We start from the raw sequence: 10,222 nt of genomic DNA on the forward strand, positions 1-10,222 counted from the left end.
GTTTGGCTCCCCGGGGCGCAGTGGGGCCTCAATGCAAAACTGGGCCTTTGCCATGGAAATATGCAAAGGGAGCGGTGAGGGGGGGCAGGATTGGGGTGCAGGAGGAGCTCAGGGTGGGGGGGACTCCCACGGGGTCGGGGTGTGGGTGAAAGTTGGGGTGCAGGTGGAGCTCAGGGTGTTGGTGCCTCGCAGGGTTTTGGGGCCTTGGTGGCTCCTAAATTTGGGTGTGGGGTGCCTGGGAGGGGTTGGGGTGTTGGTGGCCGGGAGAAGTTGGGGTGCAGGTGAAAATTGGGGTGCTGGTGGCTCCCAGGGTTCAGGGTGTTGGTGGCTACTAAATTTGGGTGTGGGTGCCTGGGAGGGGTTGGGGTGCAGGTGAAAGTTGGGGTGTTGGCAGCTCCCAGGGGTTCGGGGTGTTGGTGGCCCCGAAATTTGGGTGTGGGTGGTTGGGAGGTGCTGGGGGGTTGTAGGTGGCTCCCAGGGGATGGGGTAGGGCAAGTTGGGGTGCTGGTGGCTCAGAGAGTTTGGGGTGCAGGTGGAGCTCAGGGTGGGGGGGACTCCCAGGGGGTTGGGGTGTGGGTGCCTGCAGCAGTTTGGGGTGCCTGCCGCAGTTTGGGGTGCAGGTTCCTGCCGCAGTTTCGGGGCTCTTTCCTGGAAGCCGCCTGGCCATGACGATAACCCCGAGGTTTCCGTTTCCGTCCCCGCCGGGGCTTTTCGCAGAAGCTGCCGCGACTTCCCCGAACTGGGCTGTAAATAAGAGCTGGGGGAGGGGAAAGGGGGCGATTAAAGATGAAAAATTAAAAAGCAGCTGCTGGAAAAGGGGGGTGCTGCAGGTCGCGACACCCCAACACCTGCCCCGGCTGCCCGGGGGCACTCGCTGGGTTTTGGGGTGGGGGAATTTTGGGGAAGCGGCTCCTGCAGCAGCTGGGGCTCGAAAGCTCAGGAGCAGGGGGTTCATGCAAATGCACAAAATCCCCCAAATTACCCAAATTTGTGCTCATTTCTGGGGCTTCACGCTGCAGGAGCCGCCTTCAGGTGTGGGCTTTTCCCCCGGGGGGCTCCGGGATGTTGGGGGGCAGAGATTTCCCTTTTGGGTGGGGGTCGCTGCCCTTTTCCACCCATTTTTGGGGTGGGGTGGGGGTCCCGTCCCTCCCCAGCCCCCAGGGTCTCCCCAAGGACTCCCCCCGGCACTGCCCTTTCCCCCCATTTATGGGGCAAGGGGGGTCCCTGGGGAGACCCTGGGAGTTGGGGGGGACCCCACCCCAGGACTGAGATGCTTTATGGGGAGAGGGGCTGCCTGGAGCCCCCCATGGCAGGGAAGTTGCCCTGGGGTTTTTGGGGTGCGGGGACCCCCCCAACTCCCCGGGATTGTCCCTGCGGGGGGAGGAGGTGGGGGCGGGGGCGGGTGACTCATTTGGGCTGAGATGACGAGGATTTGGGGTATTTAGGGCAGGGTTTCGAGGAGTGGGCGGGTGTCACTGCACTGCCCCCCCTCAGCCCGAGCGGGGGGTGTGCTCTGCAGAGCTCCTTCCCCTCCCGGGGCTCGGCTCCCGCTGTCCCCCGGGGGTCTGGGCCCCCCCCCCCCCCCACTTTGCGGGGTTCTGTCCCCCCAGTCCTGCCCAGTTCCTCTTCCAGGAATTCGGGTGCCCCTGGCACCCCAAATCCCCTTCCCCGCCACCCGAGCCGGGCTGTGGGCACTGGGCTGCTCCGTGAAGGCTCCTCTTCCTCTTCCTCTTCCTCTTCCTCTTCCTCTTCCTCTTCCTCTTCCTCTTCCTCTTCCTCTTCCTCTTCCTCTTCCTCTTCCTCTTCCTCTTCCTCTTCCTCTTCCTCTTCCTCCTCCTCCTCCTCCTCCTTTTCTCCTTCTCTTCCTCCTCCTCTTCTTCTTCTCCTCTTCCTCCTCCTCCTCCTCTCCCGGACTCTCAGCCCCTCCTGACCTCAGGGTTATGGGGGGCACGGGGGCTGTTTGGGGAGATTTGGGGGGATTTAGGGATTGTAGGGGCACAGGGGTTGTTGAGTCCATGCAGTTTGGGGGATTTAGAGGGATTTGGGGGTTCTGGGGTGGGCAGGCAGTGGGTGCGGGGCCGTGCCCGGGCGGAGGCAGCGGTGACTCAGGCAGGAATGTTCTGGCAGCACACGGCGTTCCCGTGCCAGCGCCAGCGCCCGGGCTCTGCCCCGCACCCGCTGACCCGGGCACTGCCCCGGCACGGCCCCGCACCCGCTGCCCCGGGCTCTGCCCCGCGCCCGCTGACCCGGGCACTGCTCCGGGCACGGCCCCGGGCTCTGCCCCGCGCCCGCTGACCCGGGCACTGCTCCGGGCACGGCCCCGGGCTCTGCCCTGCGCCCGCTGACCCCGCACTCACTGGTCCCAGTGAGCTCCCAGCACACCCCCAAAGTGCCCCAATGTTCCCCAGTGTGCCCCAGTGCACCCCCAGTGCACCCCAGTGTGCCCCACTGCATCCTAGTGAGCTCCCAGTGTGCCCCAATCACCCCAGTGTGCCCCAATCACCCCAGTGTGCCCCAGTGCACCCCCAGTGTGCTCCAGTGAGCTCCCAGCTCACCCCAGTGCACCCCAGTGTTGGTTTTATCTACCAGCACATCCACAGCTCGTCTGTAGAGACAAATCCCTCATTCCTCTCCCAGGGAAGGGGAGATTTTTATTTCCCTCACCTCAAGAAAATAAATGGAGGGGTTGGAGTGTCCAGAGCTGGGAGGGGGCTGGAGAATTCCTGAGGGAGCTGGAAAGGAGAAAAGGAGAATTTCTGCCTCTGCACAACTCCTGGCAGGAGGGGACAGCCCCAGGTCGTGCTCTGCTCCCAGGGAACAGGGACAGGACAAGGAGAAATGCCTTCAAGCTGTGCCATGGAGGTTTCAATTAAATATTGGGAACATTTCTTCATGGAAAGAGTTGCCAGGCATCGGAACAGATGCCCAGGGCAGAGTCACCATCCCGAGGTATTAAAAACGGTGTGGATGTGGCACTTGGGGACAGGGTTTAGGGCGCCCAGAGGAGCTGTGGGTGCCCCCGGATCCCTGGCAGTGCCCAAGGCCAGGCTGGAGCTCCCTGGAACGGTGGAAGGTGTCCCTGCCATGGCAGGGCGGGATGGGCTGAACTTCCAGCTCCTTCTTGCCCCAGACCATTCCTTGATCCGGTGATTCCGTGGTCACGGAGCTGGAGCAGAACCTCCCCGGCAGAGCAGATCTCACCTCCTGGCAGAGCAGATGTCACCCCCTGGCCCGGAGCCGCCCCCGGGAGCCTCGGCGGGTCCGGTGAGAAATTCCCGGGGCTTTGGGCCCTCGGTGTCCGCAGGGTCCCGCTCAGCCCGCGGGGGCTGCGGAGAGCGGGACGGGCCGGGGGGTCCGGCTGGGCCCGGCCCGGGGGACGCGGAGCGGGGCCGGTACCGGGAGGGGTCCTGGACCGGGGGCGGTACCGGGGCGGGGGGATCCCGGAGCAGAGGCGGTACCACAGGCGGTACCACAGCGGTACCACAGCGGTACCACAGGCGGTACCACAGCGGTACCACAGCGGTACCACAGCGGTACCACAGGCGGTACCACAGCGGTACCACAGCGGTACCACAGCGGTACCAAGGCCGTACCAAGGCCGTACCAAGGCCGTACCACAGCGGTACCACAACGGTACCACAGCGGTACCACAGCGGTACCACAGCCGTACCACAGCGGTACCACAGCGGTACCACAGCCGTACCACAGCGGTACCACAGCGGTACCAAGGCCGTACCGGGGTCCCGGACCGGGCCGGCCCCGCCCCGCACACGGACCGCCCGCAGGGCGCTACCGCCGCCGGGTGGCCAAAAGCCGGTGCTGCACCTCGAGTTCCGCACATGCGCAGTGGCACCGGGAGCTGCCGCCGGTACCGGCACCGCGGGGCTGAGGGGCCCCGGGCGCTGCCGCCGGTACCGCCGCTGCCTCCCGGTGAGGAAAGGCCGCCGGTGCTGCCCCGCCCGGGCCGGCCCGCAGCCACAAACGCGGAGCGGCAGCGCCGCTGCTGCTGCCGCCTCGTGGTGGGAGCGCGGTACTGCAGGGGCCGAACGGGGTGTGCGGAACGCGGCGGAGACCCCCGGGATCGGGAGAGCAGCGCCCCCAGACCCCTCACCCTGCCCCAGACCCCTCACCCTGCCCCCAGACCTCTCACCCTGCCCCAGACCCCTCACCCTGCCCCAGACCCCTCACCCTGCCCCCAGACCCCTCATCCTGCCCCCAGACCTCTCATCCTGCCCCCAGGGACAACCGTGCCCCCAGACCCCTCAGTTCCCTGCTCTAAAAACACAACGAGGCTTCCAATGGAACCTCCCCTGGCTTCCCTTCCTGCCCTCCTGTGGCTCTGGCTGCAGTTGAGCAGGGGGTTCCTGCTCTGAAGGGTTGACAAGGAAGTTTGGGACTTTCTGCTGGTTTTTTTTCTTGTTCCTTTTTCAGGACACAGACCTCACATTTGTATTTTGTTTTTTTTTTTTTTTTTTTTTTTTCCTTTTCCTAATAAATTGTATTTCTGACTTGGAGTCTCTCACTGGTTTTGCTTTCAAACCAGAACATAATTTTGGCACCCAATGTGTGGCTCAAACCCACGACCCTGAGATTACAAGTCTCATAACCCCCAGTACAGCATTCCCACAGCAAACTGTGTCTAGAAATACACTTTATTTGGTTGAAGACAAGTCAGTGATGGAGAACTCAGAGCCAGCACGGCCCCAGATCCCTCTGAGAACCCCGAGGAGCCACAGGCCACGCTCATCCCAGCTGGGCAGCACCTGGGATCAGCCCTGGGGGGTACCCAGGAGCACCATCCCGGCTGGACCAGCCCTCCATGGCCCGACAGGACACACCTGAGCTTGAGCAGCTGCTGGGACGTGGCACTGGGTGTCCCCTGTGTCCCAGGCCAGCACAGCAGGAACGTGGAGCAGGGAGGAGCTGGGATGTGCTGGGAGCAGGAGTGACGCTGCTCCCCAGCCCAGGCTGGAGCCACCCCTGGAAGTGGCACTGGAGCCAGTCCCTGGCCAGCAGTGGTTGTATCCCTTGGGAGGAGGAGGAGGAGAAGGAGGAGGAGGAGGAGGATTTTCCTGACCAAACTCCCCCCATCGCTTCCCTTTGCTGCATGGATCAGGAAAAATCCGGGGAGGGAGTGCAGGACGTGACAGTGGGAAGGAGCAGGACACAGGGGTGAGGTGGGCAGCTGCAAGTGTCACCCTGGTCCCCTCGGGGGGCAGAGGGGAGGCAGAGGAGGTGGCAGCAGCAGCAGCCACGGCCATTCCGGGAAGAGAATCCCAGGAATCCCGGGAAGGAGGAGCTGGGAAGGGGAGGGGAGGATCCCGGGGCCCCCTCAGTTGATGGGCTCGTACTCCGAGTAGCGTCTCCTCTGTGCCAGCAGCACCAGGCAGCTGCCCAGCAGCAGCATGGCCAGCGGGGTGCCCAGCGCCACGGCCGTGATGGAGATCACCAGGGGGGAGAAGGTGTCCCTGGGGGGCTCCCCAAAGCCCAGCAGCACCGACCTGCAGGAAGGGACGGCACAGATCAGCACAGGGGTGGGGATGGGCTGGGAGCCCTGGGGCTTCCCCACTTCAGAGGGTCAGGCCAAGATCCCACACAGGGCAGGATGAGGCTCCTCAAGGAACTGTGAAGCCTTTGCTGCAGGATTAGAGGGAAACTCTGACTTTGGAATGGAGACTGTTACTAAACAGAGAAACCCTATGACCTGCCAGTCTCCAAAATGCACATCGTTAGTGACCAGCAGCATCCTTTCAGACCCCTCTGCACATCGTTAATGACAAGAAGCATTCCCTCAGACCTTTCAGACCCCTCTGCACATCGTTAATGACAAGAAACATTCCCTCAGACCTTTCAGACCCCTCTGCACATTGTGAGTGACCAGCAGCATCCCCTCAGACCCCTCTGCACATCATTAATGACCAGCAGCATCCCCTCAGACCCCTCTGCACATCATTAATGACCAGCAGCATCCCCTCAGACCCCACTCACCAGCTGAGGTATCTCTTCTCCTGGTACACCTCTCCCTCCTCTCCCCCAAAGGACACATTGAGGGCGCTGATGGTGCAGCCGCTGCCCAAACTGTCCCCAAAGTAGGCCTGGACGACGCTGGACACGGGCAGGGTCCAGTTGGCCACCTGCAGCCCCTGAGCCCTGCACTGGATGCCGTCCTCACGCCGGGGGCTCCGCGAGCCGTAGGCCGTCGCCTTCCACTGCAGGAAGCCCAGCGTGGAGCTGCTGTTCTGGGACTCAGCTACCAGGGACAGCACCTGGGCAGGGACAGCAGGGTCACCCCCTGTGGCAGCAGCTCTCTGGCCACAGAGAGAAACAGACAACTTTCCCAGGCATCGTCCTGGGAAAGGCAGTGAGAAGATCAGAGAAAAGAATGAGAAACAATACTTAACTTACTAGACCTGGTATTGTGAACATGTGGAAGGTGTTACGTGCTGCCCTGATTTTTAGAACTGTTAACTTTTCTTTTATAGTTCTTTTGAAAGTTTTAAAGTTCTCATAAAACTTCTTTAGCCTTCTGATAATGTTTACATATTTGAGAGTCAGATTCCTACACAATTTAATGTATAAATAGAATAGTTTACATATTTCTCTGTGGGTAGAGAGAAACGATTGATTGATCTTTGGACCAGTGTGGTTGGAGAGGTGGTAATTCCATCCTCCAATCCACGGTCACCTTTGGAATTCTAGAAATACCAGATGTTTAAATAAAACTGGATCTTTTTCTCTTTTAAACTTACCAAGCTTCCGTGTACTCCTTTTGTGTCCAATAGTGACATTATGGAAATTTGTTTACCAAAGGGTGGTTTCTTAATGGTGTTTTAATTAAAGGACCAATTAGGTCAACTTGTATCATAACTGTCTATAAAAACAATGGGTTTCTTAATAAAGATAGATTAATCAGCCTTCTGTGAATCATGAAGTCAGTGCTGATTACCTCCTGGCCGGGGGTCCACCTTACAAGGAAGAGCCCAGGCCGGGGCCACCCTGGCTCACCTGGAAGATGCTGGGGGTGTACTCGTCGTCGATGGATCTCTCGGCCCGCAGCCTCCGCGCCGCCCCCGCCTCCTCCACCGTGGCCACCTCCAGCACAAAGCGGGAGCCGTTCCCTCGTGGGGCCACCCCAGCCAGGATGAACTCCAGCTGGGAGCTGTCTGCCGTGTGCAGGAGGCTGGGCAGGCGCCTGGCACGGCCACCGGCTTCGTAGGCTGTCACCTGCGGGGGACAGAGGTCAGAGGGACAGCGAGGGACAGCGAGGGACAGCACAGGACAGCACAGGACAGAGAGGGACAGAGAGGGACAGAGAGGGTCAGAGGGACAGTGAGGGACAGCGAGGGACAGCGAGGGACAGCACAGGACAGAGAGGGACAGAGAGGGACAGCGAGGGACAGAGAGGGACAGAGAGGGACAGCGAGGGACAGCACAGGACAGAGAGGGACAGAGAGGGACAGCGAGGGACAGAGAGGGACAGAGAGGGACAGAGGGACAGTGAGGGACAGCGAGGGACAGTGAGGGACAGCACAGGACAGCACAGGACAGCACAGGACAGAGAGGGACAGCGAGGGACAGCGAGGGACAGCGAGGGACAGCACAGGACAGCACAGGACAGAGAGGGACAGAGAGGGACAGAGAGGGACAGAGAGGGACAGAGAGGGACAGAGGGACAGTGAGGGACAGAGAGGGACAGAGAGGGACAGAGGGACAGCACAGGACACGGGTCAGAGGGACAGCAAGGGACAGAGGGACAGCGAGGGACAATGAGGGACATGGGGCAGAGGGACAGCACAGGACAGAGGGACAGCGAGGGACATGCTCTCTGCCCCCTGGACGTGCCCTGTGCCCCCGGACATACCCGGAATGCCAGGCTGCCATTGGCGAAGCCACCACCAGGGTCGGTGGCCGGGACCCCCCTGAGCTCGGCCGTCAGCGCCGTGTGGTTCAGGGTGTGGTTGAGGCTGTCCCAGGAGAACTCAGACAGGTCGTAGGTGGGGTAGAAGAGCTCTCCCAAAGGTTTGGCCTCGCTGAACTCGAACAGCTGCAGGGAAGGGAGGGGAGAGGGGCTGGGAGCACCGGCAGGACGGCAGCTTGTGCTGTGATCCAGGGAACGGGGCAGAGCTGCCTCAGCCAAGCAGCCCAGACACATCCCTGGATGGGAATGGAGGGGATTTCCCTGGAGCTGGGAAGCTGCCCAGGGATCCTCTGCACCCCCAGCTGTCCCAGAGCAGCCCCTTGCCAGCAGTACCTTGGTGAAGACCACGGCTGTGGAATAGACCACGCTGTCGGGAGGGTCGATCCAGATGGCTCCAGCAGGACTGGGTGACAGCAGCTGGGTCCAGTTGACCCTCAGGGTACTGCTGGGGCTCTGGGTGGCCACCAGGAGCACGGAAGGGGCCCCGATGCTGCTCCACACGTAGTGCAGGCTGTCCCCGGGCCCCAGTGCCCGCACGTGCAGCAGGTTCACAGAGGAGCTGTTCCAGCCAGGGTTGTACTCCATGGACACCTGCGGGGCAGGGACAGGGCTGGGGGTGGCTCTGAGCCCTGCAGGACAACCCCAGCGTGCTGGGAGGATGGGACATTGCAGCTGCCTCGGCTCCCGTGACTCTGCGGCCCTGGTGTTGCTCAACACGCTCGGTCAGCATTTCACAGCTTTGAGCTGCTTCCCATCCCAATGGCCCTTCTCTCCCACAGCCCCTTCCCATCCCAATGGCCCTTCTCTCCCACAGCCCCTTCCCATCCCAATGGCCCTTCTCTCCCACAGCCCCTTCCTTTCCCACCCCACAGCCATGCTGGTCCCGCTGGATTAGGCCAAAGGGGAGACGAGGGACGGGGATGGGTGGCCCTGGGCCATGTCGCCGCAGGACAGGGGTGGCCGGGCCGGTGACCGCGGTCCCCGTGTGTCAGGACACGGGCAGGGGCGGTTCGGCTCCAGCCCCACGCGGGACGTGCCCGGTGTGAGGCCGCGGCCCCGGGGAGCCCCTTCTCCCCACGAAACCCAGCGAGGCTGGGCCCCAGCCCAGCCCCTGCTCCAGCAGGATCCTCCGAGGCCACAAACTGTCCCAGAAGTTTCCCTTCAGCACGAGCAAGAACTTCTTAACGCCGAGGGTGGCAGAGCCCTGAACAGCTGCCCTGGGCGAGCACGGAGGGTCTCGCTCTGGGCACGTCCCGACCCCACCTGGATGTCCCCGTGTCACCTGCTCTGGGTGACCCCAGTGTGTCCCGGGATTCTGAGATTCCCAGGAGGGGACACGGAGGGGGTCTCAGCCACCACCGCAACGCGGGACGAGCTCCGAGCAGCGGCCGGGGAGCGCGGCGGGGGCTCCGCACCCGGCCCCGGCCCCGGCAGCCCCGGTCCCGGTCCCCCCGAGCCCCGCTCACCTTCCGGCCCCGCTCGGCCCCGGCCGCCGCCAGCAGCGCCGCCAGCAGCGCCAGCCCCGCAGCGGCGGCCATGGCGCGACCGGCCCGAGCACGGCACCGCCCCGGAACCGCCTCGGTACGGCCCCGGTACGGCCCCGGGACCGCCCCGGAACGGCCTGGGACCGCCTCGGTACGGCCCCGGTACGGCCTGGGACCGCCCCGGAACCGCCTCGGTACGGCCCCGGGACCGCCCGGGTACCGCCCCGGAACCGCCTCGGTACGGCCCCGGCACCGCCCCGGGACTGCCCCGCGCGGTAGAGGAGCGCCTGGGTGCGGGATGCCGACGGGGACGGGAACCGCTCAGGGTTAGCCGTTCTGCTCCTGCCCCCGTGTGCGCTGAGCCCCTTCCGTGCCCCGGGGCGGCAGAGACCCCCCATGCTCATCATCCCGTGCAGTGGAGACCCCCCCTCCTTCCTCACCGCATCCAGCAGAGACCCCCACACCAATCCAGACCCCACTTCACCTTGTGGAGCTTCTGAACCTCTCTGGAGCACCCCACGCTCCAGAGACCCCCACCCTCCACAGAGCCCCCCGTTTCTCCAGAGACCCCCACCCTCCACAGAGCCCCCCGTTTCCATCTCCCAGGAGGGCAGTGGAGACCCTCCTCCTTCACAATCCCATACAGGGGAAACTCCCCCATTCCCCAGGGCTCCAGAGACCCCCCCACGACCACCCCAACATCCAGAACCCCCCCACCTTCACTGCCCCATACTTTGGAGACCCCCAAATCCAAAAGAAACCCCACCTTCATCCCCCAGGACACCAAAGACCCCCACCCTGCCCATTTTTTGTTGCCCCC

General features: G+C 63.1%; 1 protein-coding gene across 1 annotated transcript; it reads right to left on the bottom strand.

The window, feature by feature from the left end:
- Window positions 1–4,638: 4,638 nt before the first annotated feature.
- Window positions 4,639–9,518, bottom strand: GLMP (glycosylated lysosomal membrane protein). The gene is made up of 6 exons (XM_054001365.1): window positions 9,385–9,518; window positions 8,252–8,509; window positions 7,862–8,044; window positions 7,006–7,224; window positions 5,989–6,266; window positions 4,639–5,501 (listed from the first exon to the last, which is right to left on the bottom strand). The coding sequence occupies exons 1-6, from the start codon at window positions 9,454–9,456 to the stop codon at window positions 5,333–5,335; spliced, it is 1,179 nt and encodes a 392-aa protein (XP_053857340.1). The 5' UTR covers window positions 9,457–9,518; the 3' UTR covers window positions 4,639–5,332.
- Between the last annotated feature and the right edge of the window lie 704 nt (window positions 9,519–10,222).

Source organism: Vidua macroura, chromosome 29 (assembly GCF_024509145.1).
Source record: "Vidua macroura isolate BioBank_ID:100142 chromosome 29, ASM2450914v1, whole genome shotgun sequence".
Taxonomy (NCBI): Eukaryota; Metazoa; Chordata; class Aves; order Passeriformes; family Viduidae; genus Vidua; species Vidua macroura.

What these genes read in the sequence shown, in the direction of transcription:
- GLMP (XM_054001365.1), bottom strand. Translation starts at nt 9,456, where the DNA reads ATGGCCGCCGCTGCGGGGCTGGCGCTGCTGGCGGCGCTGCTGGCGGCG. An exon ending in GGGCCGAGCGGGGCCGGAAG is followed by an intron (nt 8,510 to 9,384) that starts GTGAGCGGGGCT and finishes CCTGCCCCGCAG; the next exon opens with GTGTCCATGGAGTACAACCC. An exon ending in ACACCCCCAGCATCTTCCAG is followed by an intron (nt 6,267 to 7,005) that starts GTGAGCCAGGGT and finishes GTCCCTGCCCAG; the next exon opens with GTGCTGTCCCTGGTAGCTGA.